An 18,015-nucleotide genomic window follows, 5' to 3' on the forward strand; every position below is an offset into this window, starting at 1 on the left:
CATTTTCTTTCATTATTATATTTAGGATCAAATTTCCAGAAATTCAAGAAAGAAAATTCAGATAATGGTACTAAGTTTCTTGCCATCTGAGAGACCATACTTGTTTTGTTAAGTCTTTCTGATGTTCGTCAACCTCCAAAATACAGTTATGTTCATCTAGGTAATACTGTTCTTATTCACTTTTCACTTTTATTTAAATGAAAATTCTTATAGTTATTTGGATATTTTTTCTGCAACATTTCTGACTGGTTGTAATGGCCTGTAGCAGCCACTGACTTGTATTTTCCTAGAAAAACATCACCTTTTCTCTTGTATCACTGCATTTTTACAGAATTACACAAAGCCTCCACAAAGGCTTACAATATAAACACGTTTATCTGTGTCAGAAAATGAGCTGTTCATCTGCTTATGCAGCAAGCTCATCAGCAAAAGGATATCATTATGTGTGGATAGGCACTCCATTCAAAAATCCATTTATTCATTCAGCCAACATTTGTAGAGCACCTACTTGGAAACTGATATTTTATTAAGTGTAGTAAAAAGTAGTTACCAAGACATTGGGTGGGTTTATCATGGAGATAACAGTTCATGGAAAGGAAGGAAGGAAGGAAGGAAGGAAGGAAGGAAGGAAGAAATGAAGAAGGAAGGAAGAGGGAGGGAGGGAAGGGGAGAAAGAGAATGAGTGAGAGAGAGAGGGAGAGCAAGGAGGGAAGGTAGGAAGGAAGGAGTAAATATAGATAATGGTGTTACTTTCGTGAATGAACAGTATAGGGCACCCTGAAAGGATCAAAGATTACTATGGAAATGAAGTTTAAACTAGGCTATAAAATAAGTAAGATTTAACTAGGCAAATGGGAATGGATTCTAAGGATTCCAAGGTTGGGGAAGCAGCCTATGCAAAGGTCCTGAAGTTGGAAGAAAGAGAACATGTAAAAAATGCATTCAGATATGATCAGAACTCTAAGGCCAAAGGAAAGCATAGCCAAGATTAGGCTGGAGATGTAGAAATAGGGTGCACTGACCTAGACTAGTTCCAAACAAATAAATATAAGAGTCTTAATCCTTAACACACTATCTGTTAGGAACTGAAGATGTACAAGAGCTTCTTTAGTTGGTGATGATTGCTGTAGGAGTTCATTGAGCAACAGCAGCTCCTTCCTGGTCTCTGCAACTCACAGAAGAGGTGGCTCCCTGGGGCTGTGTCACTCAGCAGTGACTACAAAGTTTCCTGCTCTATCTTCTTTTTTAAAGAGCTCCAGAACCCTTCATGATAACAATTCTGTCTGACTTCAACACCACGAATAAAGACAGCTGTCAGATGTCCTAGTTGTGCCCTCTAGTGGCAACTAGAGTGTTACCCAGCTCTTCTGAAAAGGATAAACTGCCTCTCAGAGTTTGGAAGTAAGTGAACGTAGGGACATACTAGGGAAGGAAATTCTACCCTAACAACCTATCCTTCTTTCAGTTATCCTATGATACGTTATATCCAAAGTTTTCATGGCAGTACAAATTACTAATGCTGTAATAAGTCATTTTAAAGTTCATTAGTCTGTTCAATAAATGGTGTTGGAAAAAACAGACAGCTACATGTCAAAGAATGAAACTGGACCACTTTTTTACACCATACACAAAAAAAATTCAAAATGGATTAAAGATCTAAATGTGAGACTTGAAGCCATAAAAATCCTAGAAGAGAGAGCTTAGGCAGTAATTTCTCTGACATCAGCTATACCAACATTTTTCTGGATTTATCTCCTGAGGGAAGGGAAATAAAAGCAGAAGTAAACTATTGCAATTACATAAAAATGAAAAGCTTCTACAAAGGGAAGGAAGCGATCAACAAAAGTAAAAGACAACCTACTGAATGGGAGAAGATAGTTGCAAATGACATATCCAATAAAGGGTTAGTATCCAAAATATATAAAGAACTTATGTAACTCAACACCAAAAAACTCCAAATAATCCAATTAAAAATGGCCAGAAGACATGAACAGACACTTCTCCAAAGAAGACATACAGATGATCAATAGACACATGAAAAGGTGTTCAACATCACTCATTATCAAGGAAATGCAAATCAAACCTAGAAGGAGATCACCTCATACCTGTCAGAATGACTAAATTCAAAAACACAAGAAACAAGTGTTGGCAAGGATATGGAGAAAAAGAAACCCTTGTGCACTGTTGGTGGGAATGCAGACTGGTGCAGTCACTGTGGATAATAGTATGACAATTCCTCAAAAATAAAAAATAGAACTACCCTATGATCCAGTAGTCCCACTACTGGGTATTTACCCAAAGAAAACAAACACATTAATTCAAAGGGATATATGCACCCCTATGTGTATTGTGGGATTATTTACAATAGCCAAATTATGGAAGCAACCCAAGTGTCCATCAATAGATAAATGGATAAAGACGATGTGGTATGTGTATATATATACATATATGTGTGTGTGTATATATATATATATATATATATATATATATATATATATATAATGGAATATTATTCAACCATAATAAAGAATTAAATACTGCCATTTGCAACAATATGGATGGAGCCAGAGAGTATAATGCCAAGCTAAATAAGTCAGAGAAAGACAAATACCATGTGATTTCACTCATGTGTGGAATTTAGGAAACCAAACAAATAACAAAGGGAAAAAGAGAGACAAACCAAGAAACAGACTCTTAACTATAGAGAACAAATTGATGGTTATCAGAGGGCAGAAGGTTTGGGGGATGGGTGATCTCTATCACCTATTTCACCCCAATAGGTGATGGGGATCAAAGAGTACACTTACTGTAATGAGCACTGAGTTACGTATGGAATTGTTGTATCACCATATTGTACACCTGAAACTAATATAACACTGTATGTTAATTATATGAGAATTAAAATTCAAAACTTAATACAAGTGAAAAAAAGAACAATAAAAAACAGGTATATAATCTAAACTGAAGAAAAAAGTTACATTAAAGGTCAAGGGGATTTTAGAGCTCTGACTGTAGACATATTTTCATCTAAACTCCCATTGTGACTTCACTTACAGCATTCTGTCATTTTGGGGGGCTCTGTTTACTCCATTCCTTTCATGATCTATATCTCCCTATACCATAAACTTTGGGTGAACATCCTTCTTTGATTTAGTGACACCGCTTACTTAGTTCCCTTGGTGACAATAAGAGCAAAGTTTTTTTTTTTTTCTTTTTGGACTCCAGGCATGCCACTATATCTGATTAATTGGATTATCATTAAAGATGATCCAGAGGCCATCTTTTTTCTTGTTTATGAAATTTCTCTGCCTAAATATCCTTTTTCCATCTAGCTCTTTGGTATGAGATTCCACATGCCATGAGAATAGCGGAGAGGGGTTGGTAAAGACCAACGTGAAATCTAGCCCAGACGGTGGACAATAGGTGCATTTGGTTCCAAAGCTGACGGGCACTGGATAAGAGATCTGTGGAGGATAGAGTCTGTTTACCCAGTGCTAGGAATCTTACAAGAAAGAAACTGAAAGTCAAAGAATGCCTGCTAATATTTTGGGAGGGGTTTTAGAAAAACAAAACAGAGCAAAACAAAACAAAACAACAGGCTAGTTTAAGAGCTTTCAAGGGATTTTATTATTTTGTTTTGCTTGTTTGTTTGTTTATTTGTTTATTTATTTTTGTGGACACACTGGCCGTTGAAGTTCCCTGTGCATGAGTTGTGTCTTCCCTGAGCTACGCTTAAGAGCCACTGGGGCCTGGTGCTCTAGGTGTATGTGTCTTTACCACATCTTTGGCTAAAGCATGATCCAAAAATATTTATTTACTCAATGTCAAAAGTTATTACATAACTCAAACTCCATCATCATCAACTTTTGATGAAATGGTGAGGGGTCCATTTTCCTTGCTAGATTTTGTATCTTCTCAGAACACTGTATTTGTTCCACTTCAGGAAACTGGGGATTCCTAGTCCACAGGATTTTTATGGTAGTATGGAGGGACTGTATTTCTAGGATTTTAGCCCCTATTATATTTCTGTGTTGGCTGTCTGGCTTGCTGTCCACTCTGTAACTGGGAAGCTCTTAGCAGTGCCCACACACTGTAGCCTGATATGAATGATGTCCTAGAAGAATTTTTGAACCTATCTAGGACCTAAATGGCAAAGGGATGATATTGCCTTATAACTAGTTTCTATCACTTCTTTTATATAATTTTTTGTCTCTATTGAAATATTTCCAGATCAATCTCTTGATAATCAGAGGGTAAGTAGGTATATTGTCTCAAAAAATATCAAAGTCCTTATTCCTCAAGAATTTGAGCTTCTTTTGGGTAAGGTGTACTATTATTACTACTCAATATGTAGATATAAGTTACTGAAAATAGGGCTGTAAGGTGAATCAGTCCTTCCTCATTTGGTTCATGCTAGATAGGCATGCACTTTGACCTTCATTACCATCCATATAAAAAGCCTTTTTTTTTTTTTTTAAGGAAAATCACTCGTATTAACCTTAATTTCAGAAAGAAAGACACTGGATCTAACCAGCCATTCCTACATATGCAACATTTCTCTTTTCCTCAAAGACATCTGGATTTACTGACAAATTCAAATCTCTTTAAGGGTAATGAAAAAATGATGCTGAAAATGATGCTGAAATGGCTTTATTTCAGCCCAGAAATACTCTTTCAACATGTTATTTTAGACATTTTGTTCATCATATTAACCACATACCCAGAGGTCTTTACATGAGCTACTCCTTATGTAGTCTAAATGGAAGTAATATAAAATACTAACAAAAGAAGCAACTTTTGCAATGCAAACCTGGGTAATCCATAGTTACACTCTGAAAGAATGGGTTAAGTGAGGCTAAGTGGAATAATTACATTTAATTTCTCATTAATATTAATGTGTTTATGTGTCAAAACTTACATTAGTTTATACAGCAAGCATGAGGGAGGGGACAATATTTTCACAGGATGAAAAACTGTATTTCTCAGTAACAGAAACTATTGTTCATGCCTCTTCATAAGGTGTGTTTTTCCCCTGCAGTTAAAGAACGAAGAAGATTTTTAATATAATTTCTTAAGAGTACCTGTAGGAAAAGGAACCAAAGAGAAAGCTAATGATTATGGTTATACAAACTTGTGAGGAGCTCAGTTATCCATGACTCACACCAATTTCTAATATAGTGATGTTGAGAACAGTTAGTACCCTATGTTAGAAGTGAGCCATCCTCTGTGGAAACACGAGAACTCATGGGGTAACATACCTAAAATTCTTAGCCATTTGAGCATTCTTCAAACTGACAGGGACACCACGTTTCTAGTTTTTGAGGATGACATGGAATGTTCAGTCTGGTCAGGAGGCCTTCTTTTAAAATTATTATGTTAAAGATAAATTATTGCCCACATTTGCCAATACTAAATCATAATGTAATCAGTATGGTCCCTTATCACCGCCTACTGCTAAAGATGACCACAGAGTTGTTACAATTATGCCAATTTTCATCTCAGTTTGTTTGGATCATTTGAGCAGATGTAATGTCTCTAGTGAGAACCAGGAATAGAATAGCAGTGTGCATTCTGAAAGGCTTGTTTTTCTTTTCTTGAGGGTTTCATAACCAAGCCAAGCATAATAGCTCTCACATGTCGAACTCATACTGTTTGCCCTATTCTTATGTGTATTACATATAAAATCTTCTACTTTATGTTCATGAAAACCCAATGAGTGGGGTATCATCTCTATTTTCTATTGGAGAAAATGTGGTCCTAAAGAGTCACTAATGATAAAATAACAGATTTTGGAGTTAGTCCTGCGATCTCTGACTGCAAAGCCCATTTTCTTAGTTTGTATGCAGTACAACCTCATAGCACCTACTGGATTAAAGGAGAAGCGCAAAGTTCCTTGTCTGCTTTTTCATTGTTAATGCAACACTGTTGCTCCTGGAGCACTGCTTTGAAGCATAAGGAAATGATGTATTTTTGATGTATTAAAACACTAACCCATTTCCTCTGGCTTATCATATGTAATAAAGGCACTTCAGGTATTGTCAATGTCAAGTGCAGCCTCAAAACTTTCAAGAGAGAAATCTCTTAAGGTCATATGTACCAACCCCTCCCCAGTCTTGATTGTGACTAAATGGTTAATGACCTTAACTGTTGAAATAGATGTAAGTAAGAATATAAACCATACAGGTAATTTATACAGTGGTTACTGTATGCGAGGTAGTCCCTCCCCCAAGTTACAAAATGTCATACTGTAGAAGAACATCCCTCAAAGAGTTTATAGACCTCTTGGGAAAATTTGATGAAAAGCCTCATATATCTAGAAATATCTGCATGTTTTTCTCTGAACTAGCTAAGAAACAGGCTGGAGATTGCACAATGCCTGAAATAGAGAAAATTTAAATTATTTTTTGGAGAGAAAAACGTCAAGCAGAACAAAGTGAATTAAATGATGAACATTTGACCCAGTGTAAGCCTATGTCCAATAAAGACATTTTAAGGCATAGACAACTTAGTTTATCCCCTCTGAACGCTTTCTAAAAGAATCACACAACTCTATACATCAATAAAAATTAAAATCCAGCTCAAGGGAGGAAGGAGTGAGATATTTGAAACAACAATGGCAGAAAAAGTAGTAGAATCAAGGTTAAAAAACAACTATAGGTAACCTGGCTGTGAAATAATGTAATGATTAAGGATCTATCACAAAAGGTAAACAAAAAGTGGAAGTATAGTACATTCATATATAAAATTCTATCTTCCCCTTTAATAAAGATGACATACCTGGATGTATAAGAGATATGTCTCTCTGAAGTATTTTGTTGATGGGAAAGTATACAATATAATTCACAAAATATGACACTATATACATAGTATTTATATATGAAAAATAGTTGAGATATTTATAAACAATATACACCAAAATTTTGACAGATTTTTACCTCTGAAGAGAGAGATGGGATTATAAGAGAGAAGAGGTTGATGATGAAGCCAGGCTTTTACTTTTCATTTAATAAATTCTATAATGTTTGAATATTCTTATAAACATAGTAATGTAGAATTTCATATTTAAAATAATTTTAAGAGTAAAAGACATAGCCTGTGGAATAATAGGGAGTAGCTTTTTCACTTAACAGCAGTAATCTGGTCAAGCTCTTTTTGAGTTTTTATATCCCCATCTGTAAGCTGAACATAACAATATTGACTTTAAAGTGTGTGTGTGTGTGTGTGTGTGTGTGTGTGTGTGTGAGAGAGAGAGAGAGAGAGAGAGAGAGAGCGAGAGAGAGCAAGTGTGTTTGAATAGTTTAAATACAATACAATGCCATATCTGAAAACTAATTACAATGACTGGAATATAGTGTGCCCTTAGCCAATAGCAGCTAATAGTATGCAACATATTTTCAACATAGCAAATCATAAAATTGTTAAAATGAAGTAATCATAGAGCAAGACCACTTTGCTGATTAGTTATTCAATGTTGAAAGATATTGCTTAAGCATCAAGTTGTTTAAAATTTTTGGCTTAAGTATTCATACAGTTGATGAAATAAATACATAATTTTCAAAGTAATCTTGAAATTATTTATATTGAATAGTAATAGATCGACAGAAAAATGTGCATGTTAGTAGAAATTAAAAGGCATCTTATCACAACATCTGGGGAAACCTCTAGCTGGAGATAGTACACGTAGAGGAGTGAAATGTTTATATACCGTCTCATAAGGCCAGGAGCATAATTGAGGTGACAATATAGTAGAGGGGTGGTTTATTTTCCCAAAGTGGTATCATTCAAAAGTATTTTAAAAGGTGATGTAGGACATTGTGATTGTAAGCCTTTAATGAAAAGGTATTAGAAAAAGCGATGTGAAAGTATGGCCCTAAAATATACAGAGAAAGAGCTAGATCAAAGTGTGGTAGCTCTTATATCTTACATTCTGCCATCTGAGGCGTATTTTCTTCTCAGCCCCATGCACAGATCCTGCCCCAGACATTTTCCCTTCATGTTAGATCCAAGCTCTGTCTGTGTTTATGGTTGCAGGAAATGACGCTTCTCTTTGCACCTATTTTTGGATGTTTTTTAATGTATACTTTCAATTTCATACATCTAATTATGTTAGGAATCTTTATTATCGTTAGGGATTCTAAGACAGTGAGAAAGACAAACACATATAATTTGTGGAAATGGTATCATTGGGCTGGCAGGCCTGCTCCTTTGGAATGGGCGTTGGTGACTTTTGACATGGCAAATTATACTGTCAGAAAGTATATTTGCTGTTTTCACTGGTATAGAATAAATTGCTTGTAGAAAAAGTTCATGATGCTTTGTGTTTTTAGAACTGAGTTCATTAGAGGTTGTCAGCTTTTTCATTTGTACTCATCTTTATGCCATAGTCTTCACCGCTTTTGTTACCACTCAGATATACTGACATCAAAGAATCTTCAGGTGACTTTTAAAAAGAAACTTGTTATTATGTTCGTAATATCAATAGTAGAGGGTGTTCTGGATGTAACGTTTCTTTTTACTAATATCTTTTTTTATTCGGTAAGATTCAAAAACTTTCAATTTTGTGTGTATATGTATGTGTTTCAAAAATGAAAGTTCTTAAGATGTAAAGCAATATGATAGAACGAGACAGCCAGTGATTCCTGACTGCAGCTGGGAGCGGATGCATCAAGCTAGTTGCTCTTTCTCATCTAGCATCATGTCTTCACCACCATGAAAACGAGCTTCAGTAAGGCCATTAGCAGTGGATTCAAAAGTCAAGAGGATTCTCTCCAGGTGTTTACACTTTTACACAAGACTTTTACTTGGAATTTGAATCTTCCCATGCCTGTCTTTACTCTCCCCAATTTTTCTTTGTTTCTATAACATTATTTTCTTTCTAATAGCCTCCTTTGTCTCTACCTAGTCTGGATCCTCTCCTGTTTGTCCTCAAAGCATTGGCATTACATATTGTTACCAGCCTTCTTCTGTATCCCCATGTTCTATCTGCAGAATGCCATCTATTCATACTACAAAATCAACATCACCATCTCACACGTTTCTCCAGACATTCAGACCCATGTTATCAACTTTCTTTAGATAGCACCACTGGAATGGCTTGCAGGCACCTTAACCTCCAGTTTTCCTCTGAGATTTAATTATATTTTCCAGCTAACTTGTTACCTTTGTATTCCCTGCAGATGCCAGGAAACTCGTTAATTCAACTTTTCATATTCCTGCTTAGCCAAAAAAATCATCCAGTTGAGTTAATCCTACCTCTGAAATATTTCATATCCATTTTTTCTCTTTTTCTTTTCCGTTGCCTTGGTTAAGCCTCATTTTACTTTCTCAAATGAAATATCACAATTAGTTATGTAATGAATCATTCTACCAGTCATTCTTCCTTCAAGGTCTCTCCTTTCAATGTCTAATCAGGGATTCTTCTAGAACTGGAATGACCTACTTAAAAGCAAAACAGAAAAAATTTAGTGCTTCCACATTACCTATAAGATTAAGTTTCAGTGCCTTAGTAGGAATATCACTATATGACCCTAGCCCACCTTCTTCAAGTTCTACCCACTTCTTACAACTTCTTTTCCTTCCTATCAGAGCTCCCTAAGGCTCAGCAATAAGGAACTATTTTCCATTCTTACATTTAACATGTCCCATCTAAGCTCTTTGCTTTTACACAGTATGTTCCTTATGTTTAGAAGTTCTCCTTAAGCTTATTTTGTCTCTGTTGAACTCCTAAACATCTTTTATCTCCAAGATCTGAGGATTATTTCTACTGTTACATCTTCTCTGTCTTTTAACTTTGATTTTAACTACTAGAATGTTGTATACATCACACTGTTAACATGCTTAATTTATTTTCCCATTAGACTGTGAACTTCTTGAGGGCAAGGACCATGTTTCATTTATCTTTGTATTTCTATTATTTAACTCAATATTAGCAGAGTTTCACTATATAGTTATTGAACTAATAAAACAAAATAAATCAGGATGCTTATGCTCGACATGTCTGGGGAATTTCTTATGGACCCAAAGGAAGGGAAGGGAAAGGAAGGGAAGGGAAGGGAAGGGAAGGGAAGGGAAGGGAAGGGAAGGGAAGGGAAGGGAAAGAGAATAGAATATTCCAGACTGTGTTGTTGACAGTACAGCTGAAACCTGCTTTGATTCTGTGCTCAAACTGAGATGTTCTGGAGAGGTGTCTTGACAATCAGCACCAATGGAAGGCTTTCACATTATAAATAAATTCATTGCATTTGGTAGCTGAACAGCGTAATGGCTGAAGTTATGTTAATTTTTTGTTAACTTGAGTTTTACTGCCTATTCGACCTGCCATGTTTTTTCATTGTAATACAAGAACTCTCAAAATTATATGCTTTTTTTAATTGTTTGCTAAAGTTTTTGGTTATGTAAAAAGGAGATTTTCTTTTGAAAATATTTTCTGCTCTCACATCCTATTATTATTCATTTACATAAAATATTATGTAGTGAGATTTAAAGGTTAAACTATTTGAGGATGTTAATAGTATTAATAATGTTGAACAATCACTGTGGCCTAGGTACTGCTCTTAGTGCCTTAAATGGAGTGTCCTGTTTAATTCACACAGCAGCTCTATGAGAGAGGTGGGCATTATTCTCCTGTTTTCTACAAAAGAAAAACATAAGTATACACAAGTTGAGAAACTTCCCTACATCATATACCTGTTACAGACCTCAGCCTGGATTGGGAGGCCATCCGACTCCAGAACTCATACTCATAATCACTACAGCTGTGGAGAGTATAATTTAGAACTAAATTTCTGTTCTATCTGAAATTCAGAAGTTTTTCTGCCTGCCAGTCTTAGTGTCTTTTTTGGATAGATTGGTCCTTTAAAATCCTATCTCCCACTTCCATGTTTCTTTTCTTTTTTTTCTTTTCTTTTCTTTTCTTTTCTTTTCTTTTCTTTTCTTTCCTTTCCTTTCCTTTCCTTTCCTTTCCTTTCCTTTTCTTTCCTTTCCTTTTCTTTCACTCCTTATATGGCATTGCTGGATTGCATTCTAATTACATTTAACTTCCTTTTTTGGGACAATTCATTACTGCTTCTTGAGCCAGTGCTCATTACAGTGCCTCTCCTAATCAACTGTGTCGATTCTGAGATACAAGTGCCAAGCCAGTACCAAATGCATTCCTGTATTTTTTTTTTTGTCATCCAAAGAATGGGAAAATAGTTATATAATTCCAGGTAAAAATGAGAAAACAGGATATGGGTTTGTTTCTTTTATTTCTTGTACCTTAAGCATAAATATAGAAGCTGTGTTAATGACAACATTTATATAATCAAGCAAGTTGAGATTTGGATGTTTGGCTAACCAATTAGATTTCATTGAGACAACATAAAACAAATATACAAAAAATAAACTCCAAGCTAACAGATATGTACTACTCTTATAAATTAATGTTTGTTTTATAGAAAAAGTGTATTTTGAAATGTACTTCCTTCAGTGAATTGGTAGAATTGTAGTTGTTTTTATTTGTTTTGTAAATTATAAAGTTATAATATTAACTTGGGAATTACTAAGGATTATACTTTTCATATTAGAGTAAAAATTGTTCCATAGAGAACTGACTTTATTATCAGGTGAAGAGGATAGGTGGGAAATTTATGCTTTTCCCTTAAGAAAAGTCATACATTTCTATGTATCATCCCCCTCCCCACAGGATATTTATTTCTCAGTTTCATCCCTTTAAGACTTAATATTCAGTCCTTGTTAAACAACAAATTGAATTTTGATAAGGCAGCCACTTAGCTATTTTTACTCACATACTGCTTGAGTATGATCCATTTCTGGAATGTTTTGGCATGAAGGGATTCTGAAAACAGGTGCAGGGGGAAAAGGTGCAGTTTGGGCGCAGGGGGAAAAGAGAGAGACCAATTCAAGGGTTGAGGAGAACTGAAGGGGAAGAACCTAGCACTAAAAGAAAGTTGGCAGCAAAGACAAACTTCTTTCAATTCCCAGTATTTGCCCCAAGATCAATAGTGGCCCATCTGATGATAGCCATCCTTGATTCCACATGAGGAGGTTTGTTCATTTCAGTTGGGTAATATGTTTTAAGAATTTGGAGACTATGTACATGAGGCTGATCTGTATTTCTCTTACATGTGATCTCATCCCCACCACAATCCATCCATTTTTCTGAGCCTCATCCCATCCCTAGGGTCTTATTCTCCCTTGGTCAGTGTTGGTCTCTCCTCTGTTATCCTCTGTGCACAATGGCCTTCTGGATCTTTTTATAAAGGTATCACTATTGCCTTGGGGATCACAGGGGTTGCAACTGGACTTAGACTAGCAGCCTGAAATAATGACATTTTGTGTTAGCCTACCCAATATTGCCATCTTGGTTTTTCAGGGTATAGTCATGGGACATAAATCCATTATAAAATCTCATTTAGTCTCAGATACAATGAATTTGTGTGGGACTAACTAGCTTGCAGGGTTGTTTTTTTTTTTTTTTTTTTTTTTAAAGCTCAGCATTACTGGGAAGAGACCAGCTTCAACTGGTAGTTTATCCTAGAGGGGAATGGCCTCATAGAATTCACATCTGTCAGTTTGAGCTGGGCAGAGATAAGACTATTTACCAGCTGGTAATGTAAAGCTCATTGTTCCTGAGGAATCTGTGAAAAGACAAGATTACAAGTTCTAAGTGATTTTGTTCTAGTTTAGATTACCAGGCCCTCTTGTATGTATAAGTCCCTGGGAAACCTATCCTGTGCAGATTCTGAATACTTGGCCATGTGACCAAGAGCAAAGCTACTCTCAAGCCAGACTTCCATATGTACTATTTGGTGGCCTTTTTTCTCTACTTGTCTTCACATAGCAGCTTAGAATTTATAAACATAGCTAAATTTAACTGAACCATTTACATGTGTTAGCCATGCTATGAGGTAAGCACCATTGTTACCCTCACTTTGCAGTTGCAGGAAACTAAGTAAAGGGATGTTAAATGACTTGACCAAGGGCACACAGCTTGAAAGTGGCAGCACTGAGCATGGATTCCAGAAAGACTGGTTTAAAGTTTATGCCCTAGTCCCTAGGGATTGGGATAGAGTCCTTTTAGCACAAGTGACTGAGTAAAAGGCCATTCTCAGGCCAGGGTTGTATCTTAGCAAGAAGCCTCCGCACCTAAGTCTGTGAAGAGATCCCTAGAATGCAGCTCTAATTCCTAGTAGGCCTGAATTAAAAAGCTCTCCAGCAATTACCTCTTATTTTGAGAACAGTTTGGAAGGAGACTAGCAGGCCCAAATGAGGCTGCTGAGTGGTAGTCAGACTCATGTCTGAGATAGGACTTAGAACTGATTCTAGAGGGGGCTGGTGATAGAGGTTTATTGTGAATCTTGGCTCTTCAGCAGACTTACCTTAGAGGCAATCAGTCCACATCTTAAAGGGTTTATTTGTATTGGCTGTTTTGATTCCTGTGGGTCCTTAGCTGTCTTCTCTACTGTCCTTGAGCTCTCCATGTTAAGATCAGAAGTCACTGCTTTAACTTTAGACTAATGAATGCATCATGGATTCTCATTTCTTTCTTTTATTTCTTCTACACTAAAACATAAATATAGGAGCTGTGAAATATAGGACAATGCCTGTATAATTTGGCAAGACAGATCTGAATGTTTGAGCAGTCAGTTAGATTTAGGGTTCCCTGGTCTAGCTGTGGAATCTAAATCTTCCCAGAGAGAAGACCAGGATCCCAGGAGAATGGTTCTGAATGTGACTCTCAATATCCAACTTGAAGTGACCTCTCTGTCACTGACCATGTGTTGTTAGCTTCTCTAGATTGACAATTATCTATAAGACATTGTGTATTTGATATTTTCATTTATGTCCCTTTTCCTGGACCACATTTTAAGCCCTTAGGGTAAAAACATTATGTCTTATCCAGTATGTTCCATGCTACTAATAGCTGATAATAAACATGATTTCTTTTGACCAGTTAAAATATACTGGAGTCTCTTGCCAAAACTGACTTTTCTAATATAACTGTGGCATGGGTGACCAAAAATATTTAGGATGTTGTTTGACATAGTTCTGAGAATCGTATAGTTTTAAAGCTAATGGCAATTTTGAAGTAGAAAAGTAACAATTATTTGTAAAATTTTTATTTTAAAAGTTTTTGGATCTTAGTGCTGAGAAATAACTGGTTTCATTTCTGTTTGAATGCAGTTTGCTCTACTCATCTTAGATGGTCTTTTCCTTGTCAAAGTCAATGCTTTTATATAGTCTTTCAGCCATGTTTAGTGGTTTTTATCCACCTATACCTCCTCTCTCCCATCATTATATAAAAATAGAAGTGGTGTTTTATCATGTGTTGAAAATATTGGCCAAATGCTGAAGATAATTTAAGTGAAGTATCTTCATTTAATTCTGAGCCTCTGAGAAAGAGCTGTTCTCAGATACAGAGATGTAAACACCATTGTTTTCTGTTCCATTTGCAGGTCACATGTGCCAATTTAACGAATGGTGGGAAGTCAGAACTTCTAAAATCAGGAAGCAGCAAATCCACACTAAAGCACATATGGACAGAAAGCAGCAAAGACTTGTCTATCAGCCGACTCCTGTCACAGACTTTTCGTGGCAAAGAAAATGATACAGATGTAGACCTGCGATATGACACCCCAGAACCTTATTCTGAGCAAGACCTTTGGGACTGGCTGAGGAACTCCACAGACCAACAAGAGCCTCGGCCCAGGGCCAAGCGAAGGCCCATTGTTAAGACGGGCAAGTTTAAGAAAATGTTTGGATGGGGTGATTTTCATTCCAACATCAAAACAGTGAAGCTAAACCTGTTGATAACTGGGAAAATTGTAGATCACGGCAATGGGACATTTAGTGTTTATTTCAGGCATAACTCCACTGGTCAAGGGAATGTATCTGTCAGCTTGGTGCCCCCTACAAAAATAGTGGAATTCGACTTGGCACAACAAACCGTGATTGATGCCAAAGATTCCAAGTCCTTTAACTGTCGCATTGAATATGAGAAGGTTGACAAGGCTACCAAGAACACACTCTGCAACTATGATCCTTCAAAAACCTGTTACCAGGAGCAGACCCAAAGTCATGTATCCTGGCTCTGCTCCAAGCCCTTCAAGGTGATCTGTATTTACATTTCCTTTTATAGTACAGATTATAAACTAGTACAGAAAGTGTGCCCCGACTACAACTACCACAGTGACACACCTTACTTCCCCTCCGGATGAGGATGGACATGGGTGAGACTGAAGCCTGAGGAATTAAAGGTCATATGACAGGGCTGTTACCTCAAAGAGGAAGGTCACATCTGTTGCCTGGAATGTGTCTACACTGCTGCTCTCGTCAACTGGCTGCAAAGACGCTAGTGGAAAACAATCCGATGTAATTTCTGCCCAGTCAGCTTCATCTCTCAGCATAGTTGTAAATCACTACAGGTTTTAAAGGCACACTTGAAGACATACTCTCACACATAGATATACACAAACACACATTCATATACATTTCAGCTTGCATCTGTCATGATTGCTGTCAAGAGGGCTTTCGTTATTTGACTCATAATGGTTCAGGATAAACTATCATCAAGCAAAAGGATTAACTAGACAGTGAATGGTTTCTAACACTTGCTGTTCTGGAAATCTCTTTTAAAGTCTTGAGTACATGCTAATCAATAATCCCCACTCATGCATTCCTACTGCTTGGAGTAGCTGTACTGGTAAATACTACTGTAGGAGTATATGCTTGTTCAAATGGAAAAAAAAAATGTGTCTTTAGAGCTCAGTATTCTTTATTTTATGAACACAACAAAGTGTAGTAACTTTTTTCCAGCATACAGTAGGCACATTCAAGGTAATATAAGATGGCTCTTTTTTTTTTTTTCTATGAAGGGAGCCTGTTTTCAGTAAAGATGAGCAAACATTTGGAATTTACATGTGGGCAGACATTGGATTACAGCTTTCATCACCAGTCTTTGGACTTTCGCAAAGTTGAGACCAACTAAGGCTGCTTAAAACAAGTTCTGATCATTATATAAGAAGGGAAATGCCTGACAGACACCATGTAAGTTATAAGTGTCTGTCTTATCTTTACTACACATATTGTAACAAATTCAATATCCTAGTCTTCATTTGTATGAATGGTTTGTATTGTACATAGTTTAACCAAGTGTTATTTGAGCTGCTTATTAATATTAACTTGTACTTGTCTCTCTGCTTGTTATTGGTTAAAAAAGAAAAAAAAAAGGATATGAGGAATCCATTTTATCAATGTAGCTGTGACCTCCATTAAAAAGACAAACTTAATGTACAAAGCATTTATTCAGCTCAAGTATTGTTGAAAGCTATACATATACAACATTACAGTCTGTCTGTATTTAGATATTTTATTTCTGGACAAAATGAAATGTACATAAAAATAAAATGCTTAAAGTTGAGTTTCAATATGTGCTTGTGTAAGATGGTGATTTAAATGGTTCTGACAGGAAGAATGTGCTGTAATGGTTTTGCATCTCATGTCTCTAAATTTGTACAGAACTATCTAAATTGCTATTAGTTGCCCAGTCAAAACAAGTTAGGAGTTTCAGTCTCAAGCCTGGCAAACAGTTGTGGCATACAGCGTTGCACACATTTTTGGTTTACTGTCGTGCTAGTTAATTCAAGAATACCAAATATCAATGAGCATAAGAGATGATTGAGGTCTCCTAAATGATTATAGCTGTTTTTTTTTTCCTGTATAGAGTCTTTATTTAGCAGGGAGATTGAGAAGAAGGTAATTTTTTTTTCTTTAAAAGAAAGTCAAGATGTCTGAAGAACTGTGGCTGGCTTTCCCTGATTCTACTGTTATCATTCAACTCAACTGAGAAAATTACAATAGCAGTGAGAAGGCTTAGGTGTTCAATTTACTTATACCAAATTGGATCAATTTATTTATATAGCATTGTTTATGGACATTAAACTTTCTTTTAAAAAAATTACTGTATATAATCCCAGCGAAATAAACAGAAGAAAAAATATGTAAGGGAACCCATTTTTAAAGTCACAAATGAGGGATTGGGATATTAAGAGTCTCAAAGGTTAACCAAAGAAGCCAAATTAAAACACTAACCCATTTTCATCTTCCCTTCATACTGCATAAGGATAAGTATGTTCTCATATAGAAAATAATAGAAGTACTATAGGGAACACAAGACCACAGAGTTCTAAAGTGACGACTCAGCAACTGATTTGACTAAAGAAAGCCTTCAACTGCAAGTCAAAGACACATCATTCCATTTAATGTCCATCTCTCAAAATCCTCCAATGTATCTCGACAACCATTTCTATCAATGCATTAATTAATTTGCTGTGGAATTTAGAAGCTAATGTTAGAACAGACTCTATCTGGCACAACAGGCAATAAATGCATCATGAACTCTAACTGTGGGACAAATTTGCCACAGATAAATCTTGTTATTCTGGGATTTATTTATCACAATGATCACTTAGGAGTTAGTTGCTCTTAGCAAAAAGAGGACGAAATGAGAAAGAGAAAATCATTAAAAAAATTTTTAGGATCATCTGATTAATGGACTGTGATTTCCATTACGGGGTCTAATCTGTCCTTTTTTAATTCCAAATTCAAGATGAGATAAAAAATATACTTCAATTTCCACCCATCTGCCCTGCTTTCCAATCTCTTCTTGAAATGTTGGTTTTTAAGAACATAGCTAACTAACATCCAATGAATTCAATTATTTTTCTGTGTAGTTTTCCTTTAAAAGAAAAAGAAAATGTAACAAACTTCCAACAAGACTTTCAATTTTTAAAAATCTAAACTTTCAGGACTCTTCTGGCCCTGTACACACTTATCCCAAATTGCTACATCATCACCTCCCTCTGTAATATAGAAAAGTCACGATGATACAGGACTTTGTATCCAATATACTCTTCCTATTCTAGACAAGGATCATGATGAAGATGAAGGTTCTAAGGGTTAGATTAAAACTCTATTAGACCAACTTGTTGCTTTAACAGACTGGTCAGTTCAGTT

General features: G+C 36.0%; 1 protein-coding gene across 1 annotated transcript in view; it reads left to right on the forward strand.

Moving 5' to 3' along the window:
• NXPH1 (neurexophilin 1) overlaps nucleotides 1–17,547 on the forward strand; it is a 297,458-nt gene extending 279,911 nt beyond the window's left edge. The window contains exon 3 of the mRNA XM_060632557.3: nucleotides 14,457–17,547. Coding sequence (XP_060488540.1) covers nucleotides 14,457–15,218 — 762 coding nt within the window. The 3' untranslated portion in view covers nucleotides 15,219–17,547. The remainder of the gene's footprint in view (nucleotides 1–14,456) is intronic.
• The last annotated feature ends 468 nt before the right edge of the window (nucleotides 17,548–18,015 follow it).

This window comes from Panthera onca, chromosome A2, assembly GCF_046562875.1.
Source record: "Panthera onca isolate mPanOnc1 chromosome A2, mPanOnc1 haplotype 2, whole genome shotgun sequence".
NCBI classification, from domain to species: Eukaryota; Metazoa; Chordata; class Mammalia; order Carnivora; family Felidae; genus Panthera; species Panthera onca.